The sequence below is a fragment of the Loxodonta africana genome, chromosome 8 (assembly GCF_030014295.1).
Source record: "Loxodonta africana isolate mLoxAfr1 chromosome 8, mLoxAfr1.hap2, whole genome shotgun sequence".
Classification (NCBI taxonomy): domain Eukaryota; kingdom Metazoa; phylum Chordata; class Mammalia; order Proboscidea; family Elephantidae; genus Loxodonta; species Loxodonta africana.
Genome location: NC_087349.1, coordinates 121,213,441 through 121,240,853, shown reverse-complemented (window position 1 = coordinate 121,240,853; position 27,413 = coordinate 121,213,441). Strand labels below are relative to the sequence as shown.

Genomic DNA, 27,413 nt, shown 5'->3' with positions numbered 1-27,413 from the left:
CCTGGCCCTGGAGGCCCTGCCTCCCTCTATGCCTCCACTGGCCTCTGGGGACTCCCGGGTCAGGTGTGGCCAAGGCCCCACTGCTCCCTCAGCTGCCCAGAAAGGACAAGCAGCCACCCACGTGGTGAGCAAGACAGGAACCCAGACCCCATCCCACTGGGGGTACTCCCTCTGGCCACCTGTCTTGGGCATCCCAGAGAGATCCTGGAGGCTGCAGGGAGCTGCAGTGAAGACCCCTGAGGACCACCATGCCACGTGCTGAGAGGGGTCAGCCTCAGACAGGCTCTCCATCCTGCTTCTAGAAGTATCCCCTCCCCATGATCTTGAAAGCATGTTCGGGTGAGTCACTTGTTTTGGTGGCCCCAGGAGGGAGTCACAGCCCTGGGACCTGGTCTGAGCCTGCTGCCCTGAATTCTGTCCCTGCGGCCCAGCCCTCTCCAACTTGCTGTCCCCTGGGTTGGCCCTGCCCCACAGCCTGGGGCCATAGCCCAGCTGCTCAGGCTCAGGCCCATAGTGCGTGGGCTCAGGAACATTCCACTGCAGCTCCATGGCCCGGCCAGTGCCCAGGGAACGAGAAAGTGAAATCTCTGTGTTTTGGGAGGACACGGGGTGGGGGAGCACAGACAGTGTTCTGAAGGTGGCCAGGAAGGCAGTGGTGTCTTTAGCAGATGAGTGAGGAGGCTTGTCCTATCTGGAGTGGCTGGGTCTACCAGGGCACAGGGCAGCAACTTGCCTGGCTGCCGCTGGTCAGCCAAGAACAACCTGCAAGCCAGGCATGGCCTCTCTGCAGAGTGTTCTTTCAGGGGGTCGGTCCTCTGTGTCATCGTGCCAGAGACCTTGTGTGGGCATGCCTGCATGGGAGGGGCCATGCGGAACCATGCATGCTTCCTGGGGCCTCCTGCGCCTCCGCGGCTGTTCTCAGCACCCAATACATAGCGAGTCTGCAGCCCCATCAGCAGCTGCTATTCCTGTAGATCCTTGTGCTGGAGTCCTGAGCCTGCCACAACAAATATCATAAACTGGGGGCTAGCCAAGAACAGAACTTTATGGGCTCATAGTTCTGGAGCTAGAAGTTGGGTATTGGCCATCAGCTGTGTTGGTTCCTTTTGAGGCTCTGAGGGAGAATCTGTTTCTGCCTCTGATCCCACCTGGTGGCCTCAGGCATTCCTTCTCTTGCGCTGCAGCATCAGGTGGCATCTTTTCTCCCTCCTGGTCTCTGTGTGTCTTTTCCTCTTTTATAGGGGCTAGTCACATGGGACTAAGACCCACCTACTGTGCTATGACACGTTAACCTAACTGATAACATCTGCAAAGACCCTATTTCCAAACAAGGTCATGCTCACAGGTACCAGGGTTAGGACTTCAACACATCTTTTGGGGGGACTTGGTTTAATCCATAATGGGGGCACAGAGACAGGACTCAGTGCAAAGTGAAAATACAGGGGCTCGCATTTTTTAAAAATTATTCAGCATCTCAAGAGGCAACTGCAGAGCATTAGCCAAGCATGGGTATCAGTTCCCGGGCGTTGCAAGCTGAACACACAATCCAGGTCATCTGTCTGGTCACTCACTGCACTGTCTGTCCTGGCAAGGGGGCTCAGGGCAGGTCTCCAGAGCAGGGTGAAGTCCAGCTCACAGCCCACCTCAAGGGAGGCCCTTTGGCCCAACTGACTGCACACTGGAGTCCCCAGGAGCTTGCAAAGACTACCAGGCCTTTTCTTCTCTAGTCAGTTTAGTCTGGAAGCTCCCCTGAAACCAGTTCAGCATCACAGCAACGTGCAAGCCTCCGCTGACAGACAGGTGGTGGCTGCACATGAGGTGCGTTGCTGGGAATCCAACCAGGGTCTCCCACATGGAAGGTGAGAATTCTACCACTGAACCACTACTGCCTTCAGGTAGTAGAGAAGGAAGGTGGAATTTCAGCCTAGATGATGATCATGGTAATCTAAAAGAGGAAATGTTTACAGACCCATAACCCCACTACGCAGAGACAGGCATTTTTACTTTTTGGTGTCCATGTGTGGACATATATTTTTAAATGAAAAAACCCCAACTATTTATAAGTGTAAATATATCTCAAACATCTTTCCATGGTATTAAATATTTTTAACATGGTTTTAAATGACTGTGTAGCCTGTCATACCATGTTGGGTGTGTGTACACCATGTTCTGGGGACCTTGGTGCTCATGAATAACGATTTCACCAGGTCCGTGTCCTGGAGGCAGAACTGCGCACACCAGAAATGAGGCATACAGTGAAGGCTTTGAGCACAAATAGTCAAACAGTCTCCCAGAAGACTGTGGTGAGGATGGAGGAGAGAGAGGCTGATTGACAGGTACAGACGGGGTCTTTGCATCCACAGAAGATGTGGCTTGATTACTTAGAAGCAGAGTGATGTAAGAGGCTTCTGAACCTGTGCGCTAATGAGCTTGCCCAGCTTGCTGAGCTGGAAAGGGCTGTACTCCTGGCTACACTTCAGCCACGCAGCAGTAGAGCTTGTAACCCTGGCCTAAGGCTCCTCCTAAGCGGATGCTGGTGGGTGCATTTTGTAGCTAACCCATGCTCCTGGCCCAGAACAGAGAAATTCTTTCTGCTTAGTTGCTCCACACAGAATTCGGGGTGATTGCTTTGTGCTGACGGGGTCAGTTAGTAACAAGTTGGGTTCAGGTGGTCCCTTCTCTGCACCCTAGTGCTCCAGGGTGTGACCCCACACTCGAGCAAATGCAAAGCCTTTCTCAGTTTTCAGCAGTTCCTCCAACCTCCTCCCCAGGCTGAGGTCGGGGCAGACCTGGGTGCATGTGCCTGAACAAGAGCATGGTCCAGCTAGGGAAACGTCTCAACGGGGCAGCCCTTGTCCCCTGCCCTCCTGGAAGCAGAAATGTCAAAGCCTCATCCTCCAAAGCTGCAGACTTCAACCAAGAATTGATGGTGGGAGAGTGCATGTCTCGTCTTTCTAGAATGAATGACAAAAGACATGGAGAGGCTGGATGACATGTCCAAAGCCAGTGAGTCAAACAACGTTCTGTTGTGATCCAAAGGGTTTTTGTTGGCTAATTTTCAGAAGTAGACCGCCAGACCTTTCTTCTCAGTCTGTCTTGGTCTGGAAGCTCTGCTGAAACGTGTCCACCATGGGTGACCCTGCTGGGATTTGAAATACTTGTGGCATAGCTTTCAGCATAACAGCAAAGTGCAAGCCACCACAGTATAACAAACTGACAGAGGGTGACGGTGCTTGCTCTGTGGAGACCCTATTCTGAGATCAGCACAGTTATTACTTAATTTAAGCCTTGCCACACTTCTAGGTACTATCCACATCCCTGGTGTGCAGATGGGGAAACCAAGTCTTAGCTTAAATAACTTGCCTAAGCCACTGGCTTAGCCGATGATGCTAAAGGAAGAAGTCCAAGCTGCACTGAAGGAATTGGCAAAAAACAGGCTCCAGGAATTGACAGAATATCAATTGAAATGTTTCAACCAACAGATGCAGCACTGGAAGCGCTCACTTGTCTGTGCCAAGAAATTTGGAATACAGCTACCTGGCCAACTGACTGGAAGAGATACCTATTCCCAAGAAAGGTGATCCAACCAAATGCAGAAATTATCAAATGATATCATTAAGATCATTCAAAAGTGGCTGCAGCTGTATATCGGCAGGGAACTGCCAGAAATTCAAGACGGATTCAGAAGAGGACATGCTGCTGTCACATGGATCATGGCTGAAAATAGAGAAAAAATGTTTACTTGTGTTTTATTGACTATGCAAATGCATTTGACTGTGTGAATCATAAAAATTTATGGATAACATTGTGAAGAATGGGAATTCTAGAACTCTTAATTGTGCCCAGGAGGAACCTGTACTTAGACCAAGAAGCAGAACAAGAGGATACTATGTGGTTTAAAGTCAGGAAAGGTGTGTGTCGGGGTTGTATCCTTTCACCATACTTACTCAGTATGTATACTGAGTAAATAATCTGAGAAACTGGACTATATGAAGAGGAACGTGGCATCAGGATTGGAGGAAGGAGACTCATTAAGAACTTGCAATATGCAGATGACAGAACCTTGTTTGCCGAAAGTGAAGAGGACTTGAAGCACTTACTGATGAAGACCAAAAAGATCAGTCTCCAGTATGGATTACACCTCCACATAAAGGAAACAAAAATCCTCACAACTGGACCAATGAACAACATCATGATAAATGGGGACATGATCAAAGGTGTCAAGGATTTCACTCTACTTGAATTCACAATCAACACCCATGAAAGCAGCAGTCAAGAAAGTGCACTGCATTGCGTTGGGCAAATCTGCTGCAAGAGATCTCTTTAAAGTGCTAAAAAGCAAAGATGTCACTTAAGGACTAAGGTGAGCCTGACCCCAGCCATGGTGTTTTCAATTGCCTCATATACATGTGAAAGCTGGACAATGAATAAGGAAGACTGAAGAATTGACGCCTCTGAATTACGGTGTTGGTGAAGGATATTGAATATACCAAGGACTGCCAGAAGAACAAACAAATCTGTCTTGGAAAAAACATGCCAGAATGTTCATTAGAAGCAAGGACGGAGAGACTTTGTCTCATATACTTTGGACATGTTATCAAGAGGGAGCAGACCCTAGAGAAGGACATCATGCTTGATAAAGTAGAGGGTCAGCAAAAAAGAGGAAGACCCTCAACAAGATGGGTTGATATAGCGGCTGCAACAATGGGCTCAAACATAAGAATGATTGTGAGGATGGCACAGGACTGGGCACTGTTTTGTTCTGTTGCATATACGGTCAGTGAGCCAGAATTGATTCGACCGCACCTAACACCACCACTACCACCTAGGAAAATAGTAAACAAAAAGCAATACTTCATTCTTGGAGGAATTGCAGAGATTTTGCCACTAGCAAGGACTTGAAGGATGCAGGGGTGGTTTTTCCTACCACACTGCCATTAGGTGGATCTTGGAGAATGGCAGTGGGTTACTGGAAATTTAACCAGGTTGTGACTTACATTGCAGCTACTGTTCTAGATACGGTTTCATTGTTTGAGCAAAATAATATATCTCTTGGTACCTGGCATGCAGCCATTGATCTGGCCAATGCCTTTTTCTCCATCCCTGTTTAGAAGGACCACCAGAAGCACCTTTAGTGTCCTACCACAGGAGCATATCAACTCTCCAGCCCTATGTCATGATTTAGTCCGCAGGGACCTTGATCACCTTTCCCTGGCATAAGATATCACACTGGTCCATTATGTTGATGAGATTATGCTAACTGGACATAATAAGGAAGAAGTGTCAATAACTCTGGACTTACTGGTAAAACATCTGTATGCTGGAAGATGGGATATTAATCTGAAAAAAATTCAAGCATCTTCCAGTGAAATTTCTAGGGGTCCAGTGTCATTGGGCATGTCGAGATATTCCTTCTAAAATAAAGGATAAGTTATTGGATCTGGCCCTTCCTACAACTAAAATGGAGGCAGAATGCCTGGTGGGCCTCTTTAAATTTTGGAGGCAACACATCCCTCATTTGCATGTGCTAATCCAGCCTATTTATCAAGTGACTCGAAAAGCTGCTAGTTTTGAGTGGGGCCCAGAACAAGAGAAGCATCGGCAACAGGTTCAGGCTGCCATTTAAGTGACTTTGCCACTTGGGCCATATGATCCAGCCGATCCAATGGTGCCTGAAGTGTCAGTGGCAGCAGGGATGCTGTTCAGAGTCTTTGGCAAGCCTCTATTGGTGAATCACAGTGTAGCCATTAGGATTTTGGACCAAAGCCCTGCCATCCTCTGCAGATAACTACTTTCCTTTTGAGAAACAGCTTTTGGCTTTTTATTGGGCCTTAGTAGACTTTGAATGCCAAGGGACACCAAGTCACCGGAGCTTCCCACAGAGCCATAAAATTGGATGTGCACAGCAGCACTCCTTCATTAAATGGAAGTGGTATATACAAAATTGGGCCGGAGCATGAGGAAGTGGCCCAAACGCCCATGATCTCCATTCTTGTCAGATTACCTTCCGTCTCCCAGTCTGTGCCTATGGCCACTTGGTGAGTTTCTTATGATCAGTTGACTGAGGAAGAGAAAACCCGAGCCTGGTTTACAGATGGTTCCGTGTGATATACTGGCACCACTCAAAAGTAGACAGCAGCAGCATTACAGTCCGTTTCTGGGACCTCCCTGAAGGACAGTGGTGAAAGAAAATCCTCCCAATGGGCAGAACTTCAGGCAGTACACCTGGTTGTTCACTTTGCTTGGAAGGAGAAATGGCCAGATGTGCGATTGTGTACTGATTCATGGACTGCAGCCAATAGTTTGGCTGGATGGTCAGGGACTTGGAAGAAACATGATTGAAAAGTCAGTAACAAGGAGATATGGGGAAGAGGTATGTGGACACACCTCTGAGTGGGCGAAAGAAGTGAAGATATTTGTGTCTCATGTGAATGTTCACCAAAGGGTGACCTTGGAAGAGGAAGATTTTAACAATCACGTGGATAGGATGGTTTGTGCTGTGGAAACCAGTGTCTTAGTCATCTAGTGCTGCTATAACAGGAATACCACAAATAAATGGCTTTAACAAAGATAAATTTATTTTCTCACAGTAAAGTAGGCTGAAAGTCCAAATTCAGGGCATCGGCCCCAGGAGAAGGCTTTCTTTATCGGCTCTGGAGGAAGGTCTTTGTCCTCAATCTTCCTCTGGTGGAGAAGCTGCTCAAGCACAGGGACCCTGGGTCCAAAGTACGCACTCTGCTCCTGGTGCTGCTTTCTTGGTGGTATGAGGTCCCCAACTCTCTGCTTGCTTCCCTTTCCTTTTATCTCTTGAAAGATAAAATGTGGTACAGGCCACACCCAGGGAAACTCCCTTTACCTTGGATGAGGGAGGTAATCTGAGTAAGGGTGGTGTTACAATCCCACCCTAATCCTCTCAACATAAAATTACAAACACAAAATGGAGGACAACCACACAAGAATGGGAATCATGGCCTAACCAAGTTAATTCACACATTTTTGGGGGGACATAAGTCAATCCACGACAAGAAGTCACTCCTGTTATTGCCCAATGGGCTCATGAACAAAGTGGTCTTGGTGACAGGGATGGATTATGCATGGGCTAAGCAATGTGAACTTCCACTTGCCAAGGCCGACTTGGCTATAGCCACTGCCGAGTGCCCAATCTGTCAGTAACAGAGACCAACACTGAGTCCCTGATATGGCACCATTCTTCAAGGTGATCAGCCAGCAACCTGGTGGCAGGTTGATTACATTGGACCACTTCCATCATGGAAAGGGCAGAGTTTTCTTACTGGAATAGACACTTACTCTGGATATGGATTTGCCTTCCCTGCATGCTGTGCTTCTGCAAAAACTACCATCCATGGACTTACAGAATGCCTTATCCACCATCATGGTATCACACACAGCATCACCTCAGATCCAGGGACTCACTTCACAGCAAATGAAGTGCAGCAATGGGCCCATGCTCACAGAGTTCACTAGTCTTTCCATGTTCCCCATCAATCTGAAGCAGCTAGTTTGACAGATTAACAGAATAGCCTTCTAAAGATACAAGTATGGCACCATCTAGGTGGCAATACCTTGCAAAATTGGAGCAATGTTCTCCAGGAGGTTGTATATTGTCTAAACCAGCATCCAATATATGGTGCTGTATCCCCGATAGCCAGGATTCATGGCTCTAGGAATCAAGGGGTGCAACAGGAATGGCACCACTCACTATTAACCCAAGTGACCCACTTGCATGATTTTTGCTTCCTGTCCCTGCAACCCTATGCTTTGTGGATCTAGAGGTCTTAGCTCAAAGCAAAGAATGCTCCCACCTGGAGACACATCAGTGATTCCATTGAACTGGAATAAGAATGCCGCCTGGCCACTTTGTGCTCCTCATGCCTGTGGATCGACAGGCAAAGAAGGGAGTTACCTTATTGGCTGGTGTGATTGATCCTGACTACCAAGATGAAATAGGATTGACATTACACAATGGACGTAAAGAAGAATATGTCTGGAATGCAGGAGGTCCCTTAGAGTGTCTTAGTACTATCATGCCCTGTGATTAAAGTCAATGGAAAACTACAGCAACTCAATTCCTACATGACTGCCAATGGCCCAGACCCTCCAGGAATGAAGGTTTGGGTCACCCCACCAGGCAAAGAACCATGACCAGCTGAGGTGCTTGCTGAGGGCAAAGGGAATACGGAATGGGTGGTGGAAGTAGGTAGTTCTAAATACCAGCTACAACCACATGACCAGTTGCAGAAATGAGGAATGTAATTAATTATTTCTTCCTATGTGTGCATTAAATATTTTTGTTTTCTTCACTTATAAAATATAAGATGTAAACAGAGTTAGTGTGTTTTTGGTTGTATGCATTTTATTTGTATCATGTTTCATGAAAATGACTTTATAATTGTCTTTATTTAGAGATTATGTAGTGGTAACCCTGGTGGCATAGTGGTTAAGAGCTACAGCTGCTAAGCAAAAGGCCTGCAGTTTGAATCCACCAGGCAGTCCTTGGAAACCCTATGGGGCAGTTCTACTCTGTCCTATAGGGTCATTATGAGTCAGAACTGAGTTGACAGCAACAGGTTTTGGTTTTTTGGTATCGTCTAAGGAGATATATACTGTTGCCAAGTTGACAAGGGGTGGATTGTGATGGTTAAGGTTGTGTCAACTTGGCTTGGCCATGCTTCTCAGTGGTTTGGCAGTTACGATGTAGTTTGGCAGTTATATAATGATACGATTTGGCAGTTGTATTGATGTAATCAACTCCATTATGTGATCTGCTATGAGCAGCCAAATCAATTGAAAGGGAGTTTCCTTGGAGGTATGGCCTGCCTTTAGCATAACAGTGGATTTCCCAGCAAGGCTCTCTCTCTGGATCCTGCATCTGGCTCTCTAACATCTGACCTCTGGTTCTTGGGACTTGAGCTAGCAGCTTACCCCTGCTGATCTTGGTTTTGTTATCCCCTGCAGCTACGGGAGTCATGACAAGCCTCTAGCCTGATGCTGACCCATGAACTTCAGACTTTACAGCCTCTACAACCTCGTGAGTCATTTCCTTGATATATATATATATAAACCCATTGCCATCGAGTCGATTCCGGTATCACTTTGAGGACTAAGGTATGACTGACCAAAGCCATGATATTTTCATTCACTTCATATGCATGTGAAAGCTGGACAATGAATACAGAAGACTGAAGAGGAATTGATGCCCTTGAATTATAGTGTTGGTGAAGAATATTGAATATACCATGGACCCCCTGCAGAACAAATCTGACTTGGAAGAAGTACAGCCAGAATGCTCCTTAGAGGGAAAGATGGCAAGACTTTCACACTTACATACTTTGGACATGTTATCAGAAGGGACCAGTCCCTGGTGAAGGACATCATGCTTGGGAAAGTAGAGGGTCAGCAAAAAAGAGGAAGACCCTCAATGAGATGGGCTGACACAGTGGCTGCAACAATGGGCTCAGGCATAAAAACAATTGTGAGGATGGCACAGGACTGGGCAGTGTTTCCTTCTGTAGAACACAGGCTCGCTACGAGTCAGAACTTACTCGATGGCACCTAACAACAACACTCATCTAGGCTTCAGCCTGAGAATTTTTTTTTTTTTTTTTACTCTGTGGTTGCGCTAAGACGATGGTGCCAGGGAATCCAGAGGCAGGTGCTTATCTCAAAACGTTTTGGGGCAGGATGATGACAGCTTGTCTTCCAGTTAATCTTTCTTCTGTGGTCAAGCAAATGCAGGATGTCATGGCCTGCTTCCCAGAAGGCCTTGAAACACGGCATAATCGAAAAATCTTCTTTACAGTGGAACCCCAGCAAAAGACATGCCTCAGAAAGCAGTTTTAACAAGTTCCCAGAAAAGCATGTGCTATGATTGTTTTGCAACTATCCTGTGATCAGCCAAAAAGCGAGTATGCCTGCAATTTTGTACCCTTAGACACTGTATCCAGTGAAAGCCCCTTCCCCCGTTTTGCTTAGCCCTCCCTTTTGTGACCTCAATCAAAGACTAACCAACCAATGAGTCTGTTGTAATCTCTTTGTTTCTTGCCCTCTATCCATCCTTTCTCAGGACATTCTTGCTGGACTCACCAGTTCTCACACGTTTGAGCTAGTAATCTTCCTTCATTTGAGTGAACTTCTCTTGCTGATTAAATCCTCTGAATTTTTATTTTAAGGTGTAAGTGGTTTTTCTGGCATTGACATCTTAGCTCCCAACGTAGGCCTGAAAATGGCTGCCCTATTCAGTGGACCTCCAACACATCGTAGATTGAAGCAGACACCAGAATAAGCCATTTGTGTTTTTCTTTTCCCTGAGGACTTGGAGTCCATGGTTTGGAGCTGAGCACTTCTCAGGCTGAACTTCTACTCTGTGTCGAGGTTCTCTGAGGACTTATTCAGATCCTGTCTTATTTCTGTTCATATTTTGAACATAATGTTACAGCTCTGTTAATTGTGTGCTTTGAATTGGTAAAATGAATTGTTACTTTAGGTTGCCATCTAGCGAATGTTTGTGAGAAGGCAAGCAGGTCTGGTCTTTTCTTTCCTCTTTCTACAGGCAACACATTTGTCTTTGTGGAAACCCTGGTGACGCAGTGGTTAAGTGCTACGGCTGCTAACCAAAGGGACAGCAGTGGATGTATTCTTGGGTTGAGGATGGGGAATGTTAACTCCAAAGAGCGCCTCCCCCCATCTGCATGGTAACTCCCGCTGCTTTCATGGCAAAACATTATGGCCTCAGTTCTGTTTTGTACCTGCCGTGCTGGCATGCCCTCACCCAAGATCTTAGGAATTCCTGGCCTTTATGGTGCAGTTTTGAACAACAACAAAAAGAAAACAAAAAAATTGATTTTCATGTGCAGCCAATTGGAATCCAAAGGTTTTAGAGTTAGGCAAAAGGAACAGGGAGTTTATTTTAATTGGTACCAAAAAGCATTTAAAAGACAACATGAAAACAGGTTTGCTTCCCTATAAGATATGATGTCTAGACAAGCTAAACCAATAAAAAAATTACAGTGTCAGTCTATCCCTTCAGGCAACCCTTCTTCTGTTCCCCTGCACCCATTCCTGCTGTCACCCTCCTCCTTCTGCTTCTTCAGCACTACCTTTACCTACTTCTTTATCCACCTTTACCTTCTTCTAAAAATGCTTTAACTGAATCTCCTAATTATACTGAGGACTTCGGATTTAAAGAGACCAAAGACAAGCCTCATGTTGAGATGCCCTTTAAAGTTAAGCCACCCAAACAAGACGAGGACAATCTACAACTGACTTTCACACCACGGACAATGGCAGAGCTGAGAATCAGAGTTAAGGATTTCCCCAAGCCCCAGGAAGATCTGGGCAAATTTACTGAGAAATTCGAAGTCTTCACCTCACCTACCAGCCTGGCATACCTGACCTTTACCAATTCATTCATATGTTGTTAGGGCCTGGGGAAGCCCAACTTCAGATGATTGAGGCTAGATGATGTGAGGACAGGACTTCTCTAATCCCTTCCTCTAGAACAACTGCTAGAGGTCTTTTGATAGAGGCTAAGAGGGTTTATGATAGGTTGATTAAAGCAATCCCAAGGATATTCCCAAAGGGAATAAATCGGGCCAAAATTCAGGCTTGTAAACAAGAGAAGGATGAGAATGTATACAATTGATTGTTCATTGAATACACAGGATTAAAATCAGATAGTGATAATTCTTAGATTGATTTCGATTCTATTTTTGTCAACGGTTTGAACCTAGAGGTTTTAAAATTGGTCAAATGCCATCATTTAGACTGGGAAACAGCTTCCTTTAGAAAGCTTTTGGACACTGTTTACAAATTGGTCCAAATAATCAAGCTGGGAAATTAGACAAAGAACTAAAGTCAGACAAGACAAACTGATGGCTCTGAGCTGCAGGAGTGCAGACATCCAATACTGAAGCCTGAAGGGGAGGAAACCAGTTAGGAGCACCAGTGTGTTTTTATTGTAAGAAACTAGGACATTTTAAACAGGAATGTCCCAAATTAAAGAAATTGAGCATGCTGCCTCTTGCTTCTGCTTCGTCTTTAATAGGATCAGAGTGAGGGGGCTCCAGGGAGCTAACAGAGGTTCTCCCCAGTGGTACCACTAAGTGCACAGAGTGAAACCACTTTATTAGTCAATGGGGAATCCTGTAAATTTCTTATTGACACAGGTACCACTTTGTCAACAATTAATCCCACACGTTTGAAAAAACCCCTATCCCAGAGTAATCAAACCTCTAGAGTTGTGGAAGTCATCAATAAAAAACAAACTTCATTCTCAACCTGAACCTGTTTCCATAGATTTAATGGATGACATGCATCCTTTCCTACTAAGCCCCCACCTACCTGTCAATTTGTTAGGTAGAGATTTACTATCAAAATGGAATTGTCATGTAAGGTTTACAGAACAAGGAGAAGTCCTCCTGGATATTCCAACAAAATGTGAGCTGGGAAATAAAAAACAGTCCTCTCTGAAAACTGAATTTCCCCTTGAGAATGCTTGTTTGGAAAAAAATGTTTTTATTTATAGACAGTTAACTCTTCTGAACCTGAAGCAAGTTCTCCTGATTCTCCTATGACAGATATTTTATCTGAAGTACTTCATAATATGTGGGCCTCCTCTTCAACTGATGTGGGTCAGGTGTTGTCTGCATCCCCCACTGAAGTACAGACCCCTCTAAATCCCTGCCAAAGGTTTCTCAATATCCTGTAAAGAGGGAAGCCATGGAGGGCTTGGCCTCTATTATTCAAGATTTTTAAACTAAAGGATTAATTATTCCTTGTGCCATTCCTTGCAACACTCCTGTTTTTCCTGTAAAGAAGCCAAACAATCGTGGTTGGAGATTTGTATAGGATTTATGGGCCATTAACTGGATCATTTTTCCCTGGTTCACTGTTGTGCCTAATCCCCATTTGCTTCTTGCCAAAGTGCCACCAGAGGCCACACGCTTCACTGTGGTGGACCTCTGCAGTGCCTTTTTCAGTACTTCAGTGCACCCCAATAGTCCATATTTACATGCTTTCTTCTGGGATGATCAGCAATTCACTTGGATGTATTTTTTTTCCCAAGTCCTGCACACTGACCTCCAACCTTTGCAGTTAAACTCTGTTCTGTTACAATATCTGTTCAAGTCTAGAAAACAACATTGCTATTACAACACCTGGTCACTAGAGGACACAAGGCTTCCAGAGAAAAACTCTGATAGGCACCTCCTTCCGTTAAACATTTAGGATATATCATTTCTATTGAAGGAATAACTACCGACCTTAAGAAGAGAGAGGCCATTTTGGCCTACTCCCTTCCCACTACTAAAAAACAGCTACAAGGACTTATGGGACTATGTGGTTATTGTTGAACTTGGATACCCTACTTCTCTCTTAGCTCAGTCATTCTATCAATACTTACGGGGTTCCAAGCCTGTCTCATTTGTTATCCTCAGTAGGCCATTGCAGAATTGAAAGAATCCCTGGTAGCCACCCCTGCTTTAGGATTCCCAAATTATAAATTTTTTCCTTTTTGTATTAGAAGTTTCTAGAAATGTCCTTGGGGTTCTTGCTCAAACCCATGGAGGCCAGCAACAACCTGTAGTATATGACAGTCTACAACTTGATTCAGTGGCACGCATATAGCTCCCCTTGCCTTTGAGCAGTTGTCGCCATGGTCTGACTCGTGGAGACCACTGCTGTCAGTGCTAGGAAATTTTTTGGACAGGCATGTTCCCCATACTGTGTCTGCTATTCTAAGCTCTTCTCATACACAGCACCTATCTGCTAGCGGTTGACTTCTTATGAAGTCTTACTTTTATCCTTCTCCAATATCCACTTGCACACTGTCAGGTCTTTAAACCCTGTTATGCTTCTGACACTACCAGATGTCTTAGATCTCTTACCTCATGATTGCCTGGACCCCACTGATGAACTGTTAACTCCTCAAAAAGAGACCCCTCCGTTTTTAATCCTGACTTAATTTTGTTGGTGGCTCATATTTAAAACCTGAACGTTCTAGCTCTTGTTACCAGGGAGGATATGTAGTCACTATTTCTACCAAAGTTCTTGAGAGTAGACCCCTCCCTAAAGTAACTTCAGTTCAACAAGCTGAACTGATTGCACTCACAAGGGCTTGCAGACTAGCTTCTGGATGGTCAGTGAACATTCATCCAGATTTGAGATATGTTTTGGGGGTAATTTATGATTTTAGGATGCTATTTTTTTATAGCAAAAAAAAAAAAAAAAAAAACCCATTGCCATCCAGTTGATTCCGACTCACAGTGAATCTATAGCACAGAGTAGAACTACCCCATAGGGTTTCCAAGGAGCTTCTGGTGGATTCAAACTGTTGCTCTTTTGGTTAGTAGCCAAGCTCTTAACCACTGTGCCACCAGGCCTCCTATGGAAGAAAAGGGTTTCTGAACTTTAGCTGGGACCCATACAAAAAAATGGCTCCTTAGGAGTTGACTTTCTGGAAGCTATTTTGCTCCCCACAGAAATCCCAGTCATTAAAATACAGGCCCATCAATGTAAGGGTCCCCTAAACTAAAGAAATTAAAGGAAATAATTTGGCTAATAAAGCAGCTAAACAAGTGGCTTTCATAATTATCTAGGCTGCTGCTGTTTCAAATGGCAAATGTTGGACCTGCTATGGCCTCCCTGTCCCCGATAGTCTAGACATAGAACAAACACCAAAGGGAATCGTTAGACATAATTTGTTTTGCCATCAGACTATGGCTCCAGAACATGAACAAGATGCTTGGGGACAAGAAGGATGCCCTATGAATTAGAAAACCTATACTTTGTAAAGGCCGAATTGTAAGCCCATTATCCCACAAACTTTACATGTCCCTTTAGCCTGTTTGATTCACTCAGTTTACCATGTAGGGCAAGACAACTTAATAAGCCTATTAGGAGAGCATTGTTGGGGTGACCTTTGGAAAGCCTGTCAGTATATTACGAAAGATTTCCTCCCTGCTCAGAGTTCCCTAAGGTCTCCTGAGCCCTCCATGTCTCCACTGCCCTGTTGCCAGGGGAATCAAGATGAGGGAATGGAGGATGCCCTGTTACACCCTTTGCACTCCTACTAAAATATAAAGAAAATATGCCTTCTGCTGAGCAAACCAAATGGGTTGAAAAATGGTTGTCCAAAAATGAATCCATACAGTTATGGACTGGGCCCAATGACAAGTTAATGTTGCCTAAAAAAAAATTTTTTTTATTGTGCTTTAAGTGAAAGTTTACAAATCAAATCAGTCTCTCATACAAAGCCTTATACACACCTTGTTACACACTCCCAGCTGTTCTCCCCGCAATGAGACAGCACTTCCCTAAACTTTTACATATTCCCGTGGCCCAGACCATACATCAGGAAACTCACTGAGACTCAGATGCACTTTACTTACACTAACAATGGAACAGTCTGGTGGGGAATTTTTTTTTTATGCAACTGACCACGTCGCAATGTTCCATGTGTTTGAAGAATCCAGCATTCATGCTCCTGGCAGGTGCAGAAAGGTTACTGAACTCTGCAGATGAAACCTTCAATGAACTCTCCAATGATTTAGTTCTTGAGAGACCAATGCCCAGAGAAGTAATAACCTCCAACCTTAGCACAAAACAAGTCTCAGCCTCCATATCAGAAATGGAAAAGTGGCAGAAAAAAGGCTGTGTTAAGGACTCAAAGACTGGGCTATGGATAGGGCCTGATCAAAAACCTGTCCTCCCTAAGTCTTTATCGGACATTGTAGCTTGTTCCTTGCACTAAAGTCCTCTGTAGTGACAGAGGCACCCATTTCACTGGCCAAGGTCTGTAAAAAACGTTCCTGTATTTCAAAGGCTTCATTGCCCATATCACCTTCAATCTTCAGGCCTGGGGGAAAGAACCAGTGGTATTATCAAATCCGAATTAGCTAAATTATCAACTTTTTTGCAGCTATTCTGGACTCAGGTACTTCCCTTTGTCCTGTTAAGCTTGTGATCTACACCGTTTGGTCCACACAAATTGACCTATTTGAGATAACTACGAGTTGCCCTATGGCCCTCTCTTACCGGACAGTGGATTGATTCAAATTTGCTTCAAGTTAATATTTACAAATACCGTTAGTCATTGTTGGAATATTCTAATTCCTTACAAATCCAGGCTTCCTTTAACCATCAACCCTCTGAAATGTCCCTGGTCTCCACGACTTCACCTGGAGATTATGTATACTGGAAGAGACAGCAGCTTAAAGATACTCTCGAACCCAGGTGGGTTCGAATTTGCTTCAAGGGACCTTATTTAATCCTTCTTACAAATCCCTGTGCTGCCAAATTACAGGGGATCAAAACCTGGCTCCACCAATCCAAATGAAGAAAGCCTCGACTTCCAAATGGACTGCTGAACCTAGTGAAGGTCTGAAGCTACAATTTAAATATCGCCAGGTAGAAAAGCAGACGAAATCTGACAGACAGCTCTTCCCAAGACCCAGGACCAGGCTTTTAACTCTTTATCCCTAACACTAGACCACATGAATAGAGGTACACTTTTTGGACTGTTTTATCATCTTTGCCTTTTTAGCAGTCTTATTTTAGTCACTGGAGCCCTGGTGGCACAGTAGTTAAGAGCTCAGCTGCTTACCAAAAGGTCAGCAGTGATACTGTTTTACTCCATAAACTTCAAGTAATTCCACATTTTAATTTTCTTCCCACATAAAATGATGGAAATTAATACTGCCTGGTGCATTTCCTTATGGCTGATCGAACAGACCAACTACCTTATTTATCTTGTGTTCTATGATAGCTATAGCTTGGAATTTCTAGAAGATATTCTTAATGTGAGCTATTGAAATTTTTGGAGTTTCCTTCTCTGTTACCATAATTTCCTTTTTTATCATCATTGTATTGCTGTTTTGGAATATCATCCCGTTTTGACATTTTATTTTTTCTCTGTGAACCTAATACCTCTTGCTTCTAACACTAGTCACATAATAATTAAGATACATGAGTTTTGAAGTAGCATTATCTTTTTATCATTAGTATTTTGATTATATTCATCTTTTATTAGTGACTTTTTAAATCATTTATACCTTTTATTGATGAAGTCTATTTTTTTATAGCCATAATATGTATTTTAGTAGCCCTCGTCTATTTCTTTGGGGTTGTTTTCCTCCATAATGAAGTCCTCCTTAAGCTTCTTGCTCATGCTGCTACTCTCCACACCTCCCATTAATTCTTGGCATGAGAATGTCTTTGTCAAGCTAGTTCAGATAGCTGCACGATCTACAAATCTTAATGAGTGCTGGATCTGTCATCCTTTACCCAAAACTGTACATGAGAACTCGTACACTGAACTGTAGTGTTGTTCCCCCTGCTACTGTCAACTTTAACATCATTTTTTTTTTTTATAGGGAGCCATACATGTGAGACTGTAGTGCCCCCCTGGGGTACCAACTCAACCCCAGGTTCCATGTTTCAATTTAATCCAGATTAGAATTAAAGAGTGTTCTAAAATTCCCCGGAACCTTTCTGACTGTAAAAATGAGAGATTAATTTCATACAGTGCCTCTGCCAGATTTTGGAACACAGTTTTTACAGGAAATCTAACCACATGTCTACAGGGAAAAAAGCTTTTTTGTATTCCAATGTGGAAATGCCTGAGATTAGGACGACTACCTATTTGTAATAACTCCTTAACAGGAAATTGGCTTGAATAAATGAACCAAACCATCCCTTTCCCAAATAAACACACTGTACCTGGCATAATATGTGCCCCAAAAGGGTTCATATTTTTATGTGGAAGATCAAGATACCTAATCATTGCCAATCCAAATCCAAAGGACAAGTCCTATACCTGGGCTTTACTCTGTGTGGATGGATGGAACATGACAGGTCAGTGTACTTTAGGCCATTTGGGGCTCTAGAAATCCATTCCTATGGTGAGAAGACACATTAGACTAATGATTTAAAGCTTTTAGAAAGAAAAAGAAACAAAAAATCAAAGGATGAGCAAGGGACAGATGGAGGGAAACCTTTAAAGGAGTCCCCTGGTTTAGGTTATATTTTTTGAGGATATTCCTCCCTTGGTATAGAGTAGGATATCTGGAACACGCTGTCCAGAACATCTCCAAAACCATGGAGGGAATGGTTATGTTGCCAATGCTATGGCTGCTTAAGACCTTTGAACTCACTTGTCTAAGTGGTTTTGGACGATATAATTGCCCTAGATTACTTGCTGGCTTAGCAAGGAGGAGTCTGTGCTATAGCTAACATCTCATGCTGCACCTGGATTAACACTTTAAGGGAAGTAGAACATGATACTGCAAAAATATGCCAAAAAGCCACATGATTACACATCCCTGAATGAACCAGGTTTTTTTTTCCTCACATTTTTAGCTGGCTACCCAATAGGGCAGGTGTCTGGGTCAGGTCAATCATGTTTTCTAGTGTCATGACTTTAATGTTGGTAGTCATTGTAATTGGAACTGCTAAATTTTGTATGAAGTTTTTAACCAATGGCATTACCCGAAACACCAATCTGACAGCTATCTGAAGAACTATAAATATAAATGATGCACAACTTTGTGAAGATTCTGAGGAGCCCCCCATTAGACCAGCCTTTTGAAAAGGTCAAATTTTCCCCCAGTTTGGCCCTGCAACAAACCCCAATCACTGGATCACGAAAGCTGAATGTTCAGCTATGGCATGGTGAAGAACCCAGGTGGTGCCCAGATACCAACAATTCAGGTGGTGCCAGACAACAAATAAGTTCATAAGACTACTAAAAGGAAGTGCCCGGAGTCTTGAAAGCTTGCTTCAGCAATCAGCCACCCGAATATAATAGCTTCGAGTCTTAAATCACTCAAAACGTTGAGCAGCCATCTGAGGACCACTAGTCCATGTGGAAGAAACATTAAGAGTGACCAAGGGATGTTTACTGAAATCCTTGATCAAGAAGAAGCAGTGCATAGGTGCTTCTAAACTTGAGGCTTTGAGCTTAAGTAAAATAGCTAATATGATTTTGGAAGCAGATTCTGTTTTTCATTGTGTGCTGACTTCTGTTTTTTCAACCCTCTTTTTTCTTTTTACCCTTATCCAGAATTAAGCATAAGGAAAAAAAAAAATTTTTAGCTCTGTGGTTGTGCTAAGACAACGGTGCCAGGGAATCCAGAGGCAGGTGTTTATCTCAAAACCTTCTGGGGCAGGATGACAGCTTGTTCCCCAGAAGGTCTCGAAACACAACATGATTGAAAAACCTCCTTATAAAGGAACCCCAGGAAAAGACATGCCTGAGAAAGCAGTTTTAATAACAAGTTCCCAGAAAAGCATGTGCTACGATTGTTTTGTAACTATCCTGTGATCAGCCAAAAAGCAAGTATGCCTGCAATTTTTTTTTTAAACCAATTATGTAACCTACCTATACACAGGTATCCAATAGAAGCCCCTCCCCCCACTTTGCTCAGCCCTCCCTTTTGTGACCTCAATCAAAAATTAACCAACCAATGATTCTGTTGTTATCTCTTTGTTTCTCGCCCTCTATCCGTCCTTTCTTAGGACACTCTTGCTGGACTCACAGGTTCTCACTTGTGTGAGGTAGGTGATCTCCCTTCAGTAAGTGGAGTGAACTTCTCTTGCTGAATAAATTCTCTGAACTTTTATTTTAAGGTTTAAGCAGTTCTCCTCATGGAGACAGGTTCATAAATGTCCTGAACTGGTCAGACTTGAAATCAGTATTTTCCTGAGGAAACATTAAGTTTCCTGTGATAACAATGTTAGGGCCTTGTTCTGGATTAGGCCTTGGCTTAAGGGGATGCTGTGGCTGGCTTGATCTACCCAGACCACTAACACTTTCTCCGTATCAGCAATAAGGCTGTTTGCTTTCTTATCATTGTGTGTTCACTGAAGCAGCACTTTTAATTTCCTTCAAGAACTTTTTCTTTGCATTCACAACTTGGCTGTTTGGCACAAGTGCCCTAGATCTCATCCTATCTTGGATTTCGACATGCCTTCCTCACTAAGCTCAATCATTTCTAACTTTTGATTTCTTCCTTTCACTTGAACACTTAAGAGACTTTTTTAAGGTTATTAATTGTCCTGATTTCAATATTGTCCTATCTCGGGGAATAGGGAGGACTGAGGAGAGGGAGAGATACGGGGGAATGGCCATTCAGTGGACCAGTCTGAACACACACAATATTTACTGATTAAGTGCACTGTATTATATGGGCGTGATTTGTGGCGCCCCAAAACAATTACAATAGTAAAATAAAAGATCACTGATCACAGATCACTATAACAAATACATTAACAATGAAAAAGTCTGAAATATCGTGAGAATTACCAAAATGTGACAGACACATGGACTGAGCACATGCTGTTGGAAAATGGCATGGATACTTGCTCTATGCAGGGTTGCCACAAAACTTCAATTTGTAAAAAACGCAGTATCTGCAAAGTGCAATTAAGTGAAGCCCAATGAAATGAGGTATGCCCGTATATTTATACAGTGTACTGGTTTTGCTTCTCTACAGAACCTAGCCTAAGACAGTCTGATTCAATGAGAGTTTCAGCATCAATCAAGATGAGGATAAGTTCAGGGTCGGGGTCAAGGTAATGGTCATTTCAGAGTGACAGTAAGGTTCATTTTAAGGGTCAGGGTCTGTGTCAGGACACAAATCAAAATCAGGGATTAGGTTCCCTGTCAATGTCAAGTGCAAGATCAGATCAGCATGAGTGTAAGGGTTAGCATCAGAGTAATGTTATGGGTAACCGTGAAGGTAAGATTCAAGATCAGGCTGAGTTAGTGTCAGGGTCAATTTGAGGTTCAAAGTTATACGGGTGAGGTTTAGGATGAGGCTACATGTCTGGATCAATGTGAGGGTTAATGTCAGATCAGGGTAAAAATCATGGTGAGCTCCAGGGTTGTGAGGAATGTCAGCATCAGGGTGAGCATGAGTGCGGTTCAGGGTCAGGACGAGGTTCAGTGTTAGGGTAAGAGTCAATGTAAGGATCAAGGTCAGAATCAGGTTTGAGGTCAGGTAAAGCATCAGCATCAGTGAAAAGGTCATGGTTCCAGTTAAGGTCAGAGTCAGATTCTGTGCATGAGGCTCAGAGCTAGGGTCATGGTCAGAGTAAGGGTGAAAGTTCAGGTTAGGGTCAGGGTAAGTTCTGCATGAAGGTCAGAGTGAGGGTCATAACAGGGTGAAGCTGAGAGTCATGGTCACAGTCAAGAAAAGAATGAGGGTCAGCTCAGGGTGAGTTTCAGCATCAGGCTCAGGGTAAGGGTAGGTTCACAATGAGAGTCAGAGTCACGATGGAGGTAAAGATCAGTGTCAGGCTAGGGCGACAGGTATAGACCAAAGTCGAGGGTGACATGAGAAAGATGATAATTAGGGTCTTGGTTAGGATGAGGGTCAAGTTCAGGCTTAGGTCAGATTCAGGTCAGGGTCTAGATGAGAGTCGTGGTCAGTTTGTGGGTCACAGTCTGGATGAGGGTCAGGATCAGGGTGCTGGTAAAGAAAGGGATAGTGTATGAGTAAAGCTTGAGTTTAAGGTTCAAGGACAGTGTCAAGATATGGGTGAGGGTTCAGGTCAGGATGAGGGTAAGGGTAATGTTAAGGTCAAAGTGAGGGTCAAAATGCAAAGATCTGGGTGAGTCTCATGGTCAAGGTTAGGATGTGGATAAGAACAAAAGCAAGGGTCAGAGTAGACTCAAGTTAAAGTTGAGTTCAAGGTTAGCAACAAGGTCAGAGTCAGGGTGAAAGTCACACTCAGCGTAAGGGTCTGAGTCAAGGTGAGGATAAGAGCAGAGCCATGGTCAGGGACAGGGTAAGGGCCAGTGTCAAGTTGAGGATGTGTGTTAGATTTAGGATCAAGGTCAGGGTCAAGAGAAGTTTCATGACTAGTGTGTGGACTGGGGTTAGAAAAAGGGTGAGAGGCTCAGAATCAAGGTGAGGGCAAGGGACGTGATCAAGTTCAGCATCAGTGTCAGGGTGAGGGAATGTTCACAGTCAAGGTCAGAATCAGAGTAAGAACAAGGTTCAGAACAGATTCAGGACAGGGTGTTATGGTAAGAAAACAAAACTAATCCCGTTGCCGTAGAATCGATTCCAATTCACAGCAACCCTGTAGGACAGAGTAGAACTACCCCATAGTTTCCAAGCAGTGCCTAGTGGATTTGAACTGCCTACCTTTTGGTTAGCAGCTGTAGCACTTAACCACTACACCACCAGGGTTTCCTATGGTACGAAGGTATGCGTCAAATTCAGATTAAGTGAGGTCCAGCATCAGATTGAGGGTCAGTGTAAGAGCAGAGGTCAGAATTCAAGTCAGGATGAAACTGTGGTTCAGAGTCAAGGTTAGAGTCAAGTACTGGGTCACAGGCAGTGTAAGGATTAGGGTGAGGTTCATACACAGGGTAAGGCTCAGGAAAAGGGTGAAGGGCAGTCAGAGTCATGGTCAGGGTCAGGCTCAAGTATAAAGTTCAGGGTCAGTTGAGTGTCAGGTTTAAGGTAAGGCTGCATGTCAAGGAAGAGTCTGTGTGATGATCACTATCAAAGTCAGGGTGAAAGTCATGGTAACATCCAGGATTATTGTGAGGGTCAGAGTCAGAGTGAGTGACGCGGCAGTTCAGGGTTGGGCTACATGTCAGATACAGGGTCAAGGTCAATCATATTCTAGGTGTGAGACACAGATTGAGGATCTGGTTAGGGTCAGGTTCAGAGTTAGGCTATCACTACCATGGTGAGTCAGGGTCAGGCTGAGGATAAGTTTATTTCATAATCAAGGTCAGGGTCAGTGTAAGTTCATAGTCATGGTGAGGTTCATGATGAAAATGAGGGTGAATCAGAGGACCTGAATAATAATCAGGTTCAGGGCTGCTGAGTGTTAGCAACAGGGTCAAATGTAGAGTCAGATCAGTGCAAGACAGGGTCTAGGTGAGGGTTAGTATATCAGGTTGAAAATCAGAGAAATGGTATAGGCGAGGGTTGAGTTTCAGGGCCAACGTCAGGGGTCAGGTCAGGATGTGTGAGAATCAGATTTAAATGACTGAGTTTCAAGGCCAAAGTCATGATAGGGATCTAAGGTCATGGTGAAAATAAGTTAATGTTGGGTCAGATTCAGGGTCAAGCTCAGGGGACATGGTCAAGGAATGGTCTGGGTAAAAGTGAGGGTGATGGTCAAAGACACCTTGAGGTTGAGGGTGAAGGTCAGGCTGTGTATCAGTCAGGATAAGGCTCAGTGTGAGGGAGAGGATTAGTGTCAGAGAGAGTATAAGGCTGAGGAGCAGGTTCAGTGTCAGGGTGTGCTTGAGAGTCAAGGTTAGTGTGAATCATGGTTGTTGTCAAGTTCAGGGTCAGGATTAGAATAAGGGTGTTAGGTGGAGAGTCACGGTCAGGTTGAGGATAAGTGTGATGGTCATGGTTAAGGTGAAGGCTGGGGTCAGGGTAAAGCTGGGGGTCAGCAATTCCTGCTCCACAGGACCCCTTCCCTGACAACACCATGCAACTTTCTGAAATGCTCTTCCCCCATTTACCTGCATGTCTACTCCCTTCGCCTCCTTAGAGTCTTTAATGTAGCCTAACCCTCCCTGTCCCCCTCCACTAGAATGGAACTGTCGCTAAGGCAAGGATCTTGGAATGTTTTGCTCATTAATCAAGGATTTCATTTTACTTGGATCCACAATCAACAGCCATGGAAGCAGCAGCCAAGAAATCAAAAGACGCATTGCATTGGGCAAATCTGCTGCAAAGGACCTCTTCAAATTGTTGAAGAGCAAAGATGCCACCCTGAAGACTAAGGTGTGCCTCACCCAAGCCATGGTTATTTTCAATCACATCATATGCATGTGAAAGCTGGACAATGAATAAAGGAGACCGAAGAAGAGTTGACGCCTTTGAATTGTGGTGTTGGCGAAGAATATTGAATATACCATGGACTGCCAAAAGAACAAACAAATCTATCTTGGAAGGAGTGCGGCCAGAATGCTCCTTAGAGGCAAGGATGGCGAGACTGTGTCTTATATACGTTGGACATGTTGTCAGGAGGGATCAGTCCCTGGAGAAGGACATCATGCTTGGCAGAGTACAGGGTCAGCAGAAAAGAGGAAGACCCTCAACAATGTGGGCTGACACAGCGGCTCCAACAATGAGCTCAAGCATAACAACGGTTGTAAGGATGGCGCAGGACCGGGCAGTGTTTCCTTCTGTTGTGCACAGGATTGCTATGGGTTGGAACCAACTCAACGGCACCTAACAACAACAGGCACTTCAGAGTGCTTGGCATACAGCACGTGCTCATTAAAAGTTTGTTTAATGAATGGATAACTGCGTTAAAAGTAATCCTTAAAAAAGGTACATGTGGAAATAAAACACAATAAACTGTTAACAGTAGTTCTCTTTGGAGTAAAGTTATAGGAAAGCATCATGGTCTACTTGATTCATGTCCCTATAGTCTTCATTTAAAAAAAAAATTAATGCTGGTTATAGTCATGGAAACGGGTCTTTCTATCTAGAGGGAATATGAAGAACTTTAAGTGCCCAACATAGAACTCAACAAAGCACAGTAACTACCTAAGCTTCAGACAACTGACAGCTTTCCTGGGAGCCCTGGAGCCTCCAGAAAAGCCCTGCTTTAGTTCACTCACCTAAGCAGTAGACAGACCGAGAGGCAAGACAACACAGAGGGATTTATTCAGCAGCAGCTCTGGAAATGACGCCTTGGCCCTCTGATGGGTTGTATCTCCCCATGTTCTACTTCATTCCTTTCCCACCCATTTCTGTCCCTTGTAGGCCCGGGCTTGAAGCAAAACAGGGGATTGTCCTAGAGGTACTTATATACCACCTTGGAGGGCACAGTTTGGAGGTGCAGACGCACAGGACACTTGTAAAAGTGGGACAGCAGAGTTTCACTATAGCCCACGAGGAAGTAGAACTTGTGGGCAGGCAGCTGCCTCAGCACCAGGGCACAGATCTCCAGCTGGTTAGCCCGACGCTTTAGGATCACCTGGTCAGCCAGGCAGCCTGGGAAGGTTCCCCACATGAACTTGCGAAGGAAGACGTCTTCCACTGTTCGTGCCGCAGCGTGGTCCTCCCCATCCAGGTTACCTGAAGTGAGGTCACCATCAAGAATCAGCCCTGCTGCCTCGGAACTTGCCAAAACTCCAGAGGTAACACCTGAAAGCACTGGGCACTCAAACCTGGCATGCCCTCACCCACCCTACACAGCTGTTTCGCTTTTCCTCTGCGCGTGGATGCAGAAGAACACTTCAAAGCTCAAGGTACATTATTTCATTAAATTCCCAGACCAATCCTGTGAAAAAAGGACAATCATTATCCTTGTTATACAAAATGGAAGACTGAGGCCTGAAGCCAGGGCACAAAACTCAGGTGATCCCTCCACATCTAGCCCCCTTTCCACGTGTTCTTGTCTACTTTACTTTTCTGAGGTTAGGGACACACGCTCTCTCAGGAGCCAGAGTTGCTGCCTCATCAGTGGATTCTCATAATGTGGTCCTGGGCCCCTGGACTCCTTTCTATGCCCACTTAGAACCAGAACTTGAAAGGCAATAGGCACAGGAATCTGTATTTTAAGTAAATTCTCCAGGTGCATCTCAAACATCCAAGCTGAGAACTCTCTTACTGAACAAAATACACACTTTGTAGAGAACAGTTTAGCAGTCGACTGCTAACTCGCAAGGCTGGCAGTGTGAACCCACCCAGCAACTTCACAGTAGAAAAGACCTGGTGATCTGCTGCTGTAAAGATTATTAAAAACAAAACAATTCCGACTCACAGCTAGAACACCCTATGGGGCAGTTCTACCGTCACATGGGTTCACTATGAGTGGAAATCGAGGCTACGGTAGCGAACGACAGAGGATGGAAAACTGCGTTATTTAGAACGCACTCTTCCCGGTGATCTGATTCTACGGGGGCTTACCTCCTTTCACTGCCACTGAGCTGTTAATTACATCTCTTTTATCTGTAAATAACTGGTAAACACATTGCTGTGGATTCTGACTCATAGTGACCCTATAGGACAGAACAGAACTGCCCCACAGGGTTGCCAGGGGTATGATCTTTATGCAGCAGACTGCCACATCTTTCTCTCACAGAGCCACTGGTGGGTTAGAACCTCTGACCTTTGAGTTAGCAACCAGCTTTAACCACTGTGCCACCGGGGCTCCTCAGACAACCGAGAACAATGCAAAATAATTTGATTCCCCACCCTATAGAAAAAGCCAGTTTTGCATCCATTTTCAAATTCATTCAGGTATACCGGATCTGGAGCCCGGGTGACACAATGGTTCTGCTGCTAACCAAAAGGTCGGCAGTTCGAATCCACCAGCCACTCCTTGGAAACCCTATGGAGCAGTTGTACCCTGTCCTATAGGGTCGCTATGAGTCGGAATCGTTTCTACTGCACCGGGTATACTGGATCTACACAAATCTCAGCTTTCTCATTGCTCCTTTGAACCGGTTTTAAGAGATTTCTGACTCCTTCGTTAATTACTGAATTAAATAAAATCTTTGTCACCTGTTCGTCTTATTTTTATATGACAGTCATTTTTCTAAAACTGTCCTTTAACATAAAAAAAAATTTTTTTTTTTTTGAGAGCTCCTTTTTCTGAGCCCTGTGGTCGCCGTCCTCTCCCGCCCGCCCCCCTCTCCATCACTGTCCCCTCACCTGTGTGCAGCGACAGCCAGCCCTTGCGGTGGGCGATGTAGTGCGGGGCGTGCGCCTCCCCGTAGGTCACTGGCTTGTCCCCCTTGCCCACGCGGACTCGGGCTGCCCGGTTCTAAAAGCAAAAAGGAGCCGTGAACCCCGCACGCGCACGGGCCCCGGCAAGCGCGCGCCCGCCTCCCGCCGTCTCCGCGCGCTCACCTTGGCCCAGGCCGAGGAAGTGTGCAGAGCGCGCCAGGCGCACAGCAGCTGTCGGCTCCCTGCCAGGACCTGCGGGAGAGGGGTGTAAGACGAAACCCAGAGCCCACCGACCCCTCGGCCCCCGCCGCGGCCCCTGCCGCGTCGCCCACTCACCCGCAGCCGGAACCCTCCGCCGCACACAGGCGCGGCCATCTTGGGTCGAACGAAAGGCGCGGGACGTGCTCAGCGGGGGCAGGGCTCGGCCGGGGCGGAGAAATCGGGGGCCTATCCCGTGTGTGGGTGGGCTCCGAGAGCGGAAGTCGCCGCTCGGCTGCTGTTAGACCCGCTGGACCTGGTCCCGGTAGGTCTGGGAGCTGGAAGTGGGGTTTTTCCGGCCTCCCCTCCACAGCCCTTGTAAATGCTCTTGCCTGCAGTTCTCCGCTCCGCCACGGCGTTGCATCAGATTTCAGATCCGGAAATTTGATGATGCGAAAAATGAGGTTTCGCCCTCAAAGAGGCGAAGGAAGGACGATGGATGTTCTGAAGAACGAGAAGGGCTAAGGGAAAAAG

At 45.0% G+C, this 27,413-nt stretch overlaps 1 protein-coding gene across 1 annotated transcript; it reads right to left on the bottom strand.

Annotated features, from left to right (window-relative positions):
• Nucleotides 1-6,339: 6,339 nt before the first annotated feature.
• Nucleotides 6,340-27,413, bottom strand: MRPS24 (mitochondrial ribosomal protein S24). The gene is made up of 4 exons (XM_010598267.3): nt 27,018-27,413; nt 26,865-26,933; nt 26,667-26,778; nt 6,340-25,085 (listed from the first exon to the last, which is right to left on the bottom strand). Exons 1-4 carry the CDS (start codon nt 27,054-27,056, stop codon nt 24,802-24,804), a joined length of 504 nt encoding a protein of 167 aa, XP_010596569.1. The 5' UTR covers nt 27,057-27,413; the 3' UTR covers nt 6,340-24,801.